The sequence below is a fragment of the Notolepis coatsorum genome, assembly GCF_963971535.1.
Source record: "Notolepis coatsorum genome assembly, chromosome: 2".
Lineage (NCBI taxonomy): Eukaryota > Metazoa > Chordata > Actinopteri > Aulopiformes > Paralepididae > Notolepis > Notolepis coatsorum.
Genome location: NC_140166.1, coordinates 191,238,688 through 191,253,766, shown reverse-complemented (window position 1 = coordinate 191,253,766; position 15,079 = coordinate 191,238,688). Strand labels below are relative to the sequence as shown.

At 40.6% G+C, this 15,079-nt stretch overlaps 1 protein-coding gene across 1 annotated transcript; it reads right to left on the bottom strand.

Moving 5' to 3' along the window:
* Positions 1 to 7,177: 7,177 nt before the first annotated feature.
* LOC311223241 (Rieske domain-containing protein) lies at positions 7,178 to 14,289 on the bottom strand. The gene is made up of 3 exons (XM_084308012.1): positions 13,947 to 14,289; positions 13,368 to 13,483; positions 7,178 to 9,769 (listed from the first exon to the last, which is right to left on the bottom strand). The coding sequence occupies exons 1-3, from the start codon at positions 14,134 to 14,136 to the stop codon at positions 9,671 to 9,673; spliced, it is 405 nt and encodes a 134-aa protein (XP_084164138.1). The 5' UTR covers positions 14,137 to 14,289; the 3' UTR covers positions 7,178 to 9,670.
* Positions 14,290 to 15,079: the final 790 nt, after the last annotated feature.

The window sequence follows — 15,079 nt, the reverse complement described above, 5'->3', positions numbered from 1 at the left end:
GCCATAAGACTCCGGTATCGCTTGCCTGACGGCAGCAGTTCAAAGAGGCAGTTGTTCGGGTGGCTCGAGTCCTTAATAATTCTCTTAGCCTTCCCCTTGCACCGCTTGTTGTAAATGTTCTGGAGGGTGGGAAGCCCCCCTCTAATTGTGCGTTCGGCTGAACGTGTCACTCTTTGTAGTCTGCTACGGTCTTGTGCAGTGCTATTCCCAAACCAGGAGGTGATGTTGCCGGTCAGGATGCTCTCTATTGTACATGAGTAGAAGTTCCTAAGGATCTTCTGACTGACTTGGAACTTCCTTAGGCGCCTGAGGAAGTAGAGGCGTTGTCGTGCCTTCTTCACAACACTGTCAATGTGTGTGGTCCATGTCAAGTCCTCGGATATGTGGGCTCCGAGGTACTTGAAACTGTTCACTCTCTCAACTGGTGCCCCGTCGATGCTGAGGGGGCTGTAGTCCTTGACCCCCGACCTCCTGAAGTCCACAATCATCTCTTTTGTTTTGCTGACGTTCAGGGAGTGTCCAAGCAATGTCTGAGAGATGACAATAATGGAGTCCAGGTGCTGAGAAAGATAAGCGCCTGGAAGAGGCTGAGGTGAGCTAAGGGAGGCCCGTCAGCCCCGCAGGACAACAGGAGGAAATATTACGCCAACGACATCCACAGATACAAGGACGGGATTATCTGGTGATGGATTTAGATCATTTGGGGGGAATTGTTTGAGGAAGAAAAAAACAGAAAAGGGGAAATATGACTGGCCTTTGGCCTCGCAGTCCATCATTTACTGAATCACAGGCTTCAGAAGTGGTTGCATATGGAAGATTGCAATCTTAGGTGAATTGGCTTATTTATAAGGAGAAGCTACGGGGAGGGTGGTTGGGGGACAAGATGCTGCAACAGTAGTTAAATGTTACGCAAGGCCTTGAGAACAACAACTGAGGGAGCTGACCCCTTTATCTTCTGAGGAGCTTCAAAGATGGAACAGCTGCTGGGAATGTTTTGCAGAATGAGTTGACGGAAAGTCTGGACGTTTCCTAATTTATTAGAAACAAATAATCCTTTCTCATATAAATACAACATAATGTGTTAGTGCCAGAAATGTCATGATCATTTACTATTTCTTCAAAGTTACGTTTTAAAACAGACTTCTCTGAGATAAACACTGTGTTCAAATTGAAGATTAACATTTAAACTAATGAAATATGCGTCACTACCACACTACAAAAGGGTTAACCCTTTCACTGCCACACTACAAAAGGGTTAACCCTTTCACTACCACACTACAAAATGGTTAACCCTTTCACTGCCACACTACAAACGGGTTAACCCTTCCACTGCCACACTACAGACGGTTAACCGTGGTAGTGGTAGTGAAAGGTTAACCTTCGGTAGTGTGGTAGTGAAAGGGTTAAATGGTCTCTCCCTCCTATCATGTTTCCTAGACTTACACATGGTGCACTTGACATCCTAATTTTTCTATAAAATTTGATTGAAAAACGTGCCTTATCAAACTCAAGATATGCATTGCGTTAGGAAACGGGTGACAGAATTTGTTTTATAGTTATGAACATTGACATTGCAATTATTGAACAAATCACCTGTTGTGGTGCGGAAGCCAACTGAGATGAATTGGAGGGACTTTGAGTGAGCAGAGCATGATGAGACCAATTTAAAGGATAGATTTCTCCTAGTAATGTCAGATCTGTCAACACTTTGTAATTTATGTAATTGATAGGTTAAATAGGAACTGAAGTCAATGACCCCCCCCCCCCCCCCCCCACACACACACACACACACACACACAGCCACACACACCTCCCAAAGCATGTTCTTGACTATTTCCTAAGTTGTACAGTATGTGCTTAACTTTAAATAGTTCATTTTAAAATCTGAATAATGAATCCTTGGGGAAAAAAACTTTTTTTAATTGCACCTTTTTGTTTTTACGAAATAGCTAATTGCCAACAAAACTGTATCAGTTGCAAATAACATTGAACGGCACGTATACTAATGTGATACTAAAAAATTATTCAAAACAAAAGGGCCCAGAATTTATAATGGCTGTCAGGATTCTACCTGTGCCTTTAGTCTAAAGAGATGCATCTGTCCTCTCCTTGCCTGTTCTGTCTGGCTGGTCTCAGAGAGACCATAACTTATTCAGGAGTATCCTTTGGCAAGGCCATTCTTGGATCTTTCCGCCAATGTCTGGAATATAAAGAGAGGGTTGTATATTTGCCACTATGCTCTGGGAAGCTGCCTTGGGCCGTTATATTACATAATTGATCCCTGAGAGCACTCTGTAAATCCTTTATGTAATTATGTAACGTGTATGCATTGCATGGCAACACCCTTTTCTCTCTGAATTACGTTTTCATGTGTAAATTGTGTATTGTATGAAATTTACTATGAATGTGCAAACAAGGAATTGTAAATAAAGGTTTTTGCTGTAAACATTCCTGGTGCCTCTCATTGCCTCTGGACGGGCAGGCTATAGTGGGGAACAATATACACTGGTCTTTAAGCCTACAATTTACATACAGCAATAGCTATAGGGCAATAGCTAATTGAAATAACACTGATAAACAATAGTAATACTCAAATATGACTCACCACTGGTCCTGGCTGTCTATTCTCGTTCAATAGAAATAATAATAAAGAAAAAATAAAACATTAAAAAGATGTATAACCGTGACTCCTTCAGTCCACTGCTTGCTCCGTGGTAACTTCTCCAAACAAAATCAATAGCCTTTCTGCTAATTAAAAACTAAACATACATAGTATTTTGTTATTCACCACCCCAAAAGGTTATTTCCCCCCAAAATGAACACCACGCCGCAATAAACAAAACAAACAAGCAATCTCTTCTCCCCACAAACTGGAACCCAAGACGCGAGATCTGCGTCCGCGGTATAATCCAGTCATTTGGGAGTTCCAAAGGCGGAGATACAAAGTACAAATAAAACAAAACACAATCTAGAGCTCTCTAACTATTAATTGGGCTGTGGTCACACACACACACACACACACACACACACACACACACACACACACACACACACACACACACACACACACACACACACACCTTCCAAACTTTCCAAACAATTTTCAAACTTGCACGCATCTTCTTCCTTCCTTTTACACATCCACCTGTCCTGGGTGACCCTCTTAAGGGGACATGCTGAAATACTACTACCTAGTGATTTGGACCTGGCCTACACCTTTACCTATAGGGAAAATATTACTCTGCTGAGGACAGCTGTGCGCTTTTCATCATTACTGTCCCTAACATCAAGGTACTTTACCCTTACACTACCTGACACGTCTATGTGGCTGTGTCACATACCCCCGCCCCGCTTGGGGACCAAAGTAACCACATTGCCCCCAAACCCACGTCACTGGCATTGGTGTTGACCTGGAATGGCAAAGCCCAGTTAGGGTGTGCCAATACTGGTGGATTGGTCAGAGCCTCTTTGTGTTGCTCCAGACTCGTCTCTGTCCACCTCCACTGAACACCTTTCTTTTTAAGGTTGTTAAGAGAGGCAGCCATGTCAGAGAAGCTGGGGATAAACTTGTCGTACCACCCCACCAGGCCCAACTGCTGTAATTCCGGAAAAAAACTGTAAAAACTGCAAATTTGGTCCGGATCCATTTACACCCATTGGTCCGATATCAGATGCCCCAGGAATTTAAGTTGCTCTTGGTCTTCTGATCAGATAATAATATCATCAATATACACAAAGCAAATGTCTCCCCTCAGCTCCCCCAGGACTGTCTCCATAAACCTCTGGGAAGTCGCTGCAGAATTTCTTAAACCAAGGGCCATAACCCAGAATTGGAACAACCCAAAAGGTGTAGCCATGGCTGTCTTTGCCTTGCTGGCTTCATCCATGGTCACCTGTCAGTAACCCGACTTAAGGTCAAGTGTACTGAAGTAGGAAGCGCCATGCAAGAACTCAAGGATGTCCTGCATGATGGGATATACGCATCCAGGTCAGTTTTAGCATTATGTTTTCAGAAAATCTATACAGAAATGGGGAGTGCCATCTGCCTTCAGAGGAAGTACCACTGGAGCAGTATAAAGTGACTGTGAAAGCTCAATTACCCCTTCAAACAGCATATTCTCAATAAGCTACAGGCCACCATTGAACCTTGCTAGTTTTCCGGGCAGGCTTACTCGAGGGGCCCCACCTTGCTCCCAGGTAAGCTATTCTGAGGTCATGTGCAGGAAGGGGAACATTTTAAATATCTCCCTGAGTCTCTATGTCTTTTTCTCTACATTGATTATCGCACCTGTTTTCGCTAGAAAATCAAGTCTGAGAATAAGTGGGAAAGCCAGCTGGTCATCCTTCATTATGTAGGTCTCCACTACCCAGACACTGTCATGCCACTCATATGGGATGTGGACCTTTCCAATGGCACGGTGAGCCTGGCCATCTGCCAACACAAAGGTCTGCTCACCACATGGCTTCAAATGATCTGGTGCTCTGGCCAGGCTTTGCCACAGGTATTCCTGTACGTGCTTCCCGTATCCATCACAGCTTCCCCCTTCCTCACTTGAATGGGAGTAAGAAGGATCGACCTTTTTTCGGTACTTAACTCTCTCTGTAATAACAAATACAATTCATTTCAGTTGTCCAAACTTCTCAATTTCAACATTGTTATTTATTTGGAACATTTTGTTATTTATTGTTGTAACACAAGACACAAAATAAATCCCATGATCATGTATTATGTTTTTTAAATATATCAACATTATCTGGCCATCATCAGTAAATATTATTACAAACTCCTCTGACCTCGTCATGTCTTTCCAAAGACCCAGGAGATGGGACAGTAATATATATTTGTGGAAAAGGCTCCCTCTTGTCAAGTAATATTACACTATTATACTAAACATGTAAAATTTGGTACCAATTGATCTAGTGTGAATTGGTACTCTTTAGTACCAATGTAATTCGGTCGGAACCATTAAAAGTACTGAGTTTGGTACCCAACCATAGTGCCAACCTTAACCAGCTGCTCCACTGTCTGCACAGTACCCCTCATACAGCTTGCCAATGAAGGGTTACAGTTGCTCAGTATGCAATATACAAGCTCACTTTCCGAAATATAGGGTTTCCATTTGAGGCAGAGAGCCCAATAATCGTATGCAAAATCCCTTGCATACTGGGTGGAAGCTTGAACCATGGACCTCTGTTGGAAGGAAGGCAGCAAGAAAAGCTGTCCTAAATTCCTCCCAGTTATGTATTTTGCTCTTCTATTGACCACCAACTCCATGCAGGACTAACCAAGACAGTTGAGAAAGTAGCCATTAACTCTGTACTGAACTGCTCGACACATCAATACATCTGCCGTTTCCCTCGATGCTCCAAATGATGGAAAGTCCATCCTAACAGGTGGTTTAGCACAGAGTGCCATTCCACTCCCTCCTGGAGCACTGCTTATGCCTAAGAGGCACAAATTGGGTGACTATGCTCCAGACGGTGTGCTGGTAACCCTGGTTTGACTCTTTACCTTGGCCCTCTTTCTCTCCCACTTTTCATCTCTTCTGAGGCTTTAGTCATTTGTGTTTCCAGTGCCTCTATGTTCCGATCCACAGCCTCCCTCAAGCTCTGTCGTCTTCCAGAGAACTAACGTTTGCTATAACCAGCTCCATGCCCCGTTTCAAACCCTCAAATACAGAATTTGCTCTATTTCCCAGGTTGTCTCCTTCACCCTCACTTTGGTCTTCCTCTCTATCACTAATGTACAAATCACTTAGCAATATTATGAGGACACCTCTGTTACAAATAGGCTGAGCCCTGGCTTTTCTTCTCTTCCTGCATCCTCCTCCTGTGAGACTGCCCTGTCCCTCCTCTTCCATAGTGCCTGCTCCACCAATAAGCTGTTGAAGTAAATGTAAAAATGTATGTACTAAGAGAATCAAGGCTATATTAATTGTAGTGAAATGCTAATAGCCTACCATATTCTAAGATGATACCATCAAGATTTTATAGATAGGTATATAATATAGATAAATAGGAATAATATAATATAATATTTAATATTATATTATTCCTATTTATCTATATTATATACCTATCTATCTATCTATCTATCTATCTATCTATCTATCTATCTATCTATCTATCTATCTATCTATCTATCTATCTATCTATCTATCTATCTATCTATCTATCTATCTATCTATCTATCTATCTATCTATCTATCTATCTATCTATCTATCTATCTATCTATCTATCTATCTATCTATCTATCTATCTATCTATCTATCTATCTATCTATCTATCTATCTATCTATCTATCTATCTATCTATCTATCTATCTATCTATCTATCTATCTATCTGTGTTCCCTGTACGGGCCAGCATAACAACTGACCCTCACCGACTCTGGAAGGGTAGGCTATATGGGGGAAAATAGCTGTCAGTAAGCCTACAATTTACAGAGCAATAGCTAATTGAAACAACGATGATAAACAAAAGTAATACTCAAATATGACTTCACTGGTCCTGGTTGTCCTTTCTCGTTAAATAATAATAAAGAAAAACACAAAAAGTATATATAACCGCAACTCTTTCAGTCCACTGATGGCTTTGTGGTGAACACACCAACACATGCATGGGGCATAGCCACAACAAACAAAACAAACACCAACACGTGCATGGGGCATGGCCACAACAAACAAAACAAGCTATCTCTTCTCCCCACAAGCTGGAATGCAAGACATATGATTTGGGTCCGTGTCAGAATCCCGTCAGTCGGTAGTTCCAAAGGCAAAGATAAAGTACAAACAAAACACAATATATTGCTATCTAACTGGGCTGTCTAGGTCTTACACACACACACACACACACACACACACACACACACACACACACACACACACACACTAGCTCGCCTACAAACATTCCAAACCATTTTCAAACTTGCGCGCTGAAATACTACCTATAGTGATCTGGACCAGTCTACACCTTTGCCTAGGGGAATATTACTGAATGAAGACAGGTGTGTGCTTTTCATCAGCCAGCCACTTGCTGTCCCTAACATCAAAAGGTACTTTAGCCATATGTATTAAATTAGACTTTATTACTAAAGGAATGCTAAATGTTTCAGAAATGTAACATACCATAATGAAATTAAATAAAAACGTTTATACACAGAAAAAATTGATTGGCAACCTTGCATAATTCACAACAATAGACATGATTCACAACAATAAATATTATCAAGGACATATTCCACAACAGGAAGATAAGAGTGAATGAGTGATGAAAACATGTGCAAATATATAACAATAAAACAATGCAGTGCATTTTGAGCATAATGTATACTGTATATAGGCCACAGAAAAACAGTACCACGAAAACAGTAATTCCCATAAACCTATGAGACACATGATGAGTAATACATAGCAAAGCCCTGACATCAATGTAGTTTTCCCTAATGTCCCACAACAAGCTGTGAATGCAATATAACACAATATACATTAGACTTGGGAGACATCTTCCTCCTCCATAGATGTGAAAACCACTCCTGGTGGGTCTAAATATGCCTGGACACAGAGATTGTTCTACCAAAACACAATGGCTGCATCTCAATTGTGTGTGTGTGTCCATTACCCCTTCTGTGATGGATTATAATACACACAGCGAGACCCCATTGTCTGAGGTTTTCAGCCAATGGAAATATTATCGTAATAAAGTTGAACAACGGGGGAGACTGTGAAGGGAGGAAATCTAGAGCCACACTTTCCCCGACACCTTCCTGGCTGGGCTTTACACATCAAAGGAAGAAAATGTAGTCGACATAAAATGTAGTGAGCGAATGTTCTCACCAGTGAGGAAAAGAAAAAACATACAGTTGGACACACACACACACACACACACACACGCACACACACACATACAGTACTCTTCAGAGTGAGGTGTTAAAAATGTTACGGAATCTGAAGATGGTCGGGGCTGAGCAGGCATTTTTTTGGTGAAGACACGACTGGAGGGATCGTCTGAGTTCAAGTAGCTGAAGAGCACAAGTCAGCAATTTGAATGGCTGTCTGTGATTGGAAATGTTTGAGGCCTTTTGTAACATGAGGAATACATCTGAAAAGATTATGGGGATCAGTGTGACAGACACTTTGAGCTAGGTTAGATACTGGCCACTCGAGACTGTCGACTATTAAACGGTTGAGGAAAAATACTGAAAAGCTATTAGACAGACTGTGGATTTGGTTCAGCTATTGGGAGACATATTATGACAGTAAAGGGTATATCAGGCCACTAATATTGCTCATTTCAACAAACTGGACCCGAGTTAAAAACATCCCAGAACATATTGGGCCAAACTGAGTGCAGGCCAACTAACGACACGTTACAACCTGACATGAATTAGCCTTTCGTTTAACACAAATGTAAATTCTGACATGAGAAAATGTAACCAGAAACTTTGAATATGCTGTTAGGGGTGTTTTTACCTATATTTGAAGCAGTTGTATTCTTAGCCTGTGTTTGAAATCCTCATATTGTCTCAATGCTATACAGTTAACAGTTCAAACAATGTTGAAACAACATTTGGACAGGCGTCAAAAAAAATTTGCGGGGATATTAGGCTACTGGTAAACCAGATTGATAGTTCACATTTCCACACCTGAAGGCTACTTCTCTTATGAAGGATCATACTTCAAAAGCTTTTTCTTTATGTTCATCATATACATTAACGCAAACTGTTTACCGTTTCACCAGTTATAGAGTGCAACGATTAGGATTTGCTTACCTTGTAAATACAGTCAACTATCCTGTGCAATTAAAAACATCCTCATGTGTCTTTCGTTTTTTGTATGTTTGTATATTATTCTAATATATATTTGTTTCCTTTGTGTGTTGTGTATTTTCACATGCATCACATAGGTGTAAATAACATCATGTCTCAATGATATTAACTACAGATGGAAGACAGATGGAAAATCTATGTTTTAGATGACAATTTGAGGAATGGGAATGTAAAATAATGTTCCAAATAAACATGAATCTAACCTAACATGTTTTTGGCAAGGTCGTGGAACTACAGTACAGTAGTTGATTATACCTCGAATGAGGAGATGAAAACAAACGTAATAATGCTGGCATTACCCTTTCATGTCAATAATCTTTCATAAAAAATATTCCATATTTTCTAGAGTAGTCCTAAAAAAATATGATAGAAATATTAAACACAAACTTTTAAATCCCTACTGGCCAGTTCTGCTGCCTGGCTCTGTAATATATGGGGGAGGGGGGGGGGGCGGATAAAATGTAACTGAGGTTCGACAGTGTCAAACACTGTCTGATGTTTTTCCTTGTTCACTTCTGTGCCAGCGATGGTTCTCCTCCCAGTATCTCCGTGAGAGGGAAAGAAGTCGAAATGATTTGATGACGTCATGTCTTTCTCCGACAAGCCTCTTGATAGTGACTTGAGTGGACAGTATTGCCAGAAGGACCAAGTGGAAAAGGTTGACACTAAATGATAGATGAGGCTAAATAATGTCTCAGGTGGATTTTTTTTTTTTTACTAAATAAATCTTGAAAATAGCCAATGTTGGGTTAGAGATACAGTCTCCATTAGGCAGGCAGGGAACCGTTGTTGTTGTCCCCAACCCAAGGTAGGTTTGCGTATGAAACAGATGTTTGCGGTGGTTCAGCTCTTCTGATCCGCAGGGAAAGGCTTTAAGGAGAGGGGGCTTGCATGCTTCACATACACACTGCCGTCCTCCAGCTTGACTTCGTACACTTGTTGCTAAAAAAGGAAAACACATAAAACAAAAGATATGTGACAGCTGGAAAAATTTTAAAGAAACACAACACCTTGCTATAGCCATTAAGCAGTGAGTCACTCAGCCTCCATAGGGCTCAATGAGTCATAACGCTAATGTCTGCTGTCATAGTTGTGCGTACAGGCTTATACTGTACTTGCAGTATTTCTTCACTGGTTAAAAAAAAGTCTTTGATTAAGCAATTCAATTCAGAAATATACCACTAGGGAACTCCTAAGGTTTCATATGTTAACAGACAACCATTATAATCAATCACTGTGTATGGTTCCAAACCCCAAAACACTTAAGTTGACAGCATGATCACCCTTTAACACTGGATCATGTTCCTGTGAGAGTTTTCTCTGTGTGAGAAATTGTTCTCTCTGTTTGTTTGTAATGAAAATAACTGATTGACATGAAACAGCATGTGAAGTTTATGGGAAAGTGAAGCTATGGCCAATTTTCCTATATTGAATGGTTTTCAGGGTTGGATAAATAAAAACACATAGGCCTACACCCAGTGATTCACCATTCATGCATGCAAACAATGGGAAATTATAAGAAGAATGCTTATCTGCTTTTTATCATGGAATAGAAACTCATAAATGATTGAGGACGTTTTTTATTCTCAAGCTATGTCCATTAAATTAACTGTCAAAAGGAAGGCGACTGCAATGTTTCCTGTGTAATTGTTTTGTAGCATTAGTGCCTGGGGTGATTTATAAATGTTTTGTAGTATTAGTGCCTATGGGGTGATTTATAAATGTTTTGTAGCATTAGTGGGGTGATTTATAAATGTTTTGTAGCATTAGTGCCTGGGGTGATATCAGTATCAGATATCATGGTTGAAATTGGATTATACCGTGGTATTATTTAAGTACAAAAGTTGTACCATGGTGATACATGACTTACCATGCAGGCAGTACCATGGTAATTTAGACAACGGACGGTACCATGCGGTAAAACTGAAAATACCATCAAACTACCATACTTTGATTTTTGTAAGGGCAGATTTAATTAATTTCATCATTTAATTTTCTGTGATGCAGAAAGTTACATTATAGAAATTGTATTTCCCATTTTCTCTAGCAGTGGTTGTACATTCCTTGCTGTAGTAAAAATATCTAGGCCCACTTGGCAGTAAAGTGCTATAGGTAAACTGAAGTTGAAGTGAATGACTGAGGGGGCATCCGTCTTTAGTCTATGTGGCTCAATAAAACACATTTTTAAACACCATAGGAGTTTATCAGGTAGCGGGTTTATAGGGTTCCACTATTCAATTGGTCTGACATTTAACAGAAAAAGAAATGAGCAGAATTAAATTAGATCTGCATTTTTACATTTGAGAAAAACAAGAAGAAGTCATGGGTACAAGACTATATATAGATATAATGCAATTGGATCTTGACTTGTTTCCGTGGTAACTAGTACAGTACCCATAAACCTTGCCATTTGAAAACCAGTCTCGAGCAGACACTGTGGAGCTGAGAGGACAACAAAACTAAACGAAAATAAAAACATCGGTTATTGCATTTGGGTCTGTTTATGTTTATGTTGTCAAGATGAAACTGTCCATACACTTCTGGAATTATATACTCATTTGTTGACCTGACTCATTTGTTTTTAAATGCCATAGTTTTCATGTTTTGTGCATTTTATTCATGGATTCAATGAAAACAAAGATGGTGGCGAATGCTGCGATTACCAATTTAAATGACAAGGGATACAAACGTTGGAGTGGTTGTGCTCTTGTGATAGGTCCATAGACTAAAAGACTGGTGAGCCTTATGGGTATATAGTTACCATGGACATTTTTAAAGATTAAGAAATAAAACGTTTTCTCAAAGATTAATAAAAAAATCTAAAGAGGCACTTCACCAAAAAACAATGCTGATTTATTTTGCACATAATCTCACACACATTGCTTGTTGTAGTTAACAAAGAGAGGCAGAGTTGATTTAGCAACAAAAGAAAAATAATAATCTTTTTTTTTCTTTTTTTTTCTATATTCTAATTGTATTTTCCCATTCGAATCCTATGCCCATCAAACGAAGCTTCGAAGTATTTAAGATAGCCCTAGTTACTACTTGTGAGCGCAAGGGGGCGTTTCTTTATACAAAATAATAAATACATAATTAGCTTATACTGACAAAAATGTAGTTGCATTTTCAAACTTTATTTAACTTTAACTTTATCTTAAATAGTTCCATTTAAATTAAAAAAGAAATGCAGTATCTGTCTCATTTATGTGCATTTGGGAGATGTTATAATGCAGATTCGGTAAATCATGTACGTTTTCAGGAGTTTCTTGATGTAGCGGGCCCCAGTGTTTCCTATTTATTATAATTTGTTTTGTCATTGCTGGGGTCAACTTGAGATGTTTGAATTTGTGAGAAAAAAATATATACGTTTTTTTCACGGATCTAGCCTTGTTTCCTCTTAACACTTTGAGCGCCAGGCCCGACTATAGTCGGGTTAACTCGCCGAATGTTGAGCGCCAGGACCCCCGAAAACCCGAGTATAGTCTATAGTATATATAGTAAGTCCAATACCGTCGCCTGCCGCCTTGCGGCCGCTATTGTAGCCGCTATTGCACTCCATTTGAAACGATGTGGCTTGGTGTCTGGGCCGGCCTGCGGGCGGAGTCTAACTAGCCGGGCAGGCGAAGCGCTTATAACACATGCATCGACGAGGGTCGGGCCCCCCCGGATCATGTTCAGTGCTGGATTACGTTGGCAACACAATCGACATCAGTATTTGGAATGGCGATCAGATAATTGGAATATCCTTTTCGGGACAGATCCTGGTCAAGGTAAGGACTATATGGTATCAATATTGCGTTGATCTGATAATTCCTTCACCGCGATCGGAGCGTGTGTCTGTAATGTACTGTGTAACGTATTCCGTTGGTGACAATCGAAGCATAGAACCCCCCCCCCCACCCTTTCATGCATGCATGATGAAACATAATACCGATAATCTAGCATTGATTTCAGATTGATTGTTGATCCAAGCGAGGAATGGCACGAGTCCTAGTGAAATGCACTGAAACGCTGTTTAGCTGCGTTTCCTGGGATTACACAGCATTACTCTAAAACTATACTCATATTCACCACAGTATAAAACGGGAATGTATGAATGAAAAAATTATCTGTTTTTTGCATCTTGACCGGAAGAAACTCAATGACAATCGACTATAATATTAGATCCATAGCTATAATATATAATATAGCTTTAGGCCTGCAAACACAGCCACGTATCCCCATGTTAAAAGGCCATGGCATTTCAACGGTAAGGTATACAGCGACCCCTGGCGCTGAAAGTGTTAAAGTGCACCAGATTGATGCATTTAAATGCCCACCTTAAAGGGTTTGGAATCCCCCCGGCCCCACCATAGTTTCATGAAATAGGGACCTCCAAACAACATCAACAAAAAGCTAGAAACGGCCCTGCCTACACAATACTGTTTGGCTGTAGGTTGTAGCCAATAGTTTTAATCTTCAATGGGTGGCCACAATGGTGGTAAATCACAAGTGGAACCTCACTCCACAGGTCTTTAGGATATAGGTTATTTGGACTAACCTGTAGGCCGGTCCCTGACATCCCAGTCCTGAGATTGAAATCATAGTCGTGCCAGGGACAGAAGACCTGCAGGACCCCGTCAGCATCCTCAATGTCTCCTTCACACAGAGGACCACCTAACGGACAGGAAATGCACGTTCTGTCAGTTTAATCAGAAAACTGGCTTACTTGTTTTAGGTTTTAGTGCAGGAGTAATTGGGCCAAGCCTGGCTACTGTAAAATAGACGAGCCCAAGCTGCAGGGTCCGTATATGCTCCTTTGTTTTGGTTTGTGATCAGATTGATTAGACATCTCAGTTCGTATACGTTTGAATGTTTTGGTTACTTTGTGCCAGCATGCCGGGCTCGCTCACAGCATTATTCCCGGTGACGGAATGATTGTGTCCTGAAAATAAAATGGACCTATTATGCCGCGGAGTGCCGGTTATTTTCATTATCCCACTATTAGCCTATAATATAATGATGCTTAGGCTGCTGCTTTTATCATAAGCTATTACTTTCTCTTTTACAGTTAATTAAACGGTTACGTACTCAAATGGAATGATAACTCACGAAATGAATAGCGTATTGAGCGCTTTACCGGAATGAGAGCAACGGGCATCCATGGCAAGGAATTCCCCCTTTACATAGAACAGGCAGACGTCTGAGTGGTAGCCGCGGGAGGAGTACATCAGGCGGCACTGCTTCTTGGAGAGCTCCGAGGTCGGGCCTATGAGTCTCCATGAATCGTTGCTCGTATTTCCCTCGTCATTCCCCGAGCCAGAAGCCATAAATGGCAACGAAACGAATTGCTTTCGGATTTGCGCTTAGGTCGTTAATAGACTTCTCTTTCGCATGTGCGGTTTGCTCTTTGTTCCACGTTCCATAATCATTCAACAGGGCCTGGTGATCCGACGAGCATCCCCGTTCATTCTGTTCCAGCAGACAGGTTCTCCGCTTTACTCTGACCGATACTGCAACTGACATGGTCCACCGCGAATCTTCTTCTCGCGGTCTATCTATAATCTAGCCAATACTATATTTATGTGTCTTTAATCATCATTTTCCAAAGCATGTAGATTCATCTGTATTCGTTATTGATTGACTAACAAGTTCAAAAGCTCAGTTACAAAAAAGAAATAATGCGTGTCATGTTTTGGGTTTGGACAAAATTACAGGCAACTAAAGGTAACCATTAAACGGCCAAAATAAACCCAAGTCATTAAATGTGGCTCCATGCCTCCATCATAAATTATCTTTCCTGATGATGGGGCTCAGTTCAGATTCAGATTACTTTATTCGCCATTTTATACAGGTACAAAATGGAACGTGATTTGACATTACAGTGCATACTTTTTTCATAATTAAGAACAATACAACAGTAAATAAATAATTTTAAGTGAAGTGCAAGACAGGACAGAACAGTGAGACAACAATAAGACTGTGAAAGTGCAGTGGTTGGGGACATGGATACAGTGCAACACAAAGTTCAAGTCCAGAAGTCCAGCCCTAGCAGCTCGCCATAGACGGGGGGATGAATGAATGAAAACTTTATTTAACAGATTGCAGAATGGGTACAATACAGTACGGCTCAATACACACAATTCTTAAGGGGATGCAGACCTGAGAAAGACGTTTGCCTTGTTTCCATCAGGGACACCTGACTCGTTTACTGACAGAACCCACTGAAAGCCTTGTCCAGTTTTCAGAATGCAAGTTAATGGCTCGTCACAA

What these genes read in the sequence shown, in the direction of transcription:
- LOC311223241 (XM_084308012.1), bottom strand. Translation starts at nt 14,136, where the DNA reads ATGGCTTCTGGCTCGGGGAATGACGAGGGAAATACGAGCAACGATTCA. An exon ending in TGCCCGTTGCTCTCATTCCG is followed by an intron (nt 13,484 to 13,946) that starts GTAAAGCGCTCA and finishes CCTGTCCGTTAG; the next exon opens with GTGGTCCTCTGTGTGAAGGA. An exon ending in TGTCAGGGACCGGCCTACAG is followed by an intron (nt 9,770 to 13,367) that starts GTTAGTCCAAAT and finishes TTCCTTTTTTAG; the next exon opens with CAACAAGTGTACGAAGTCAA.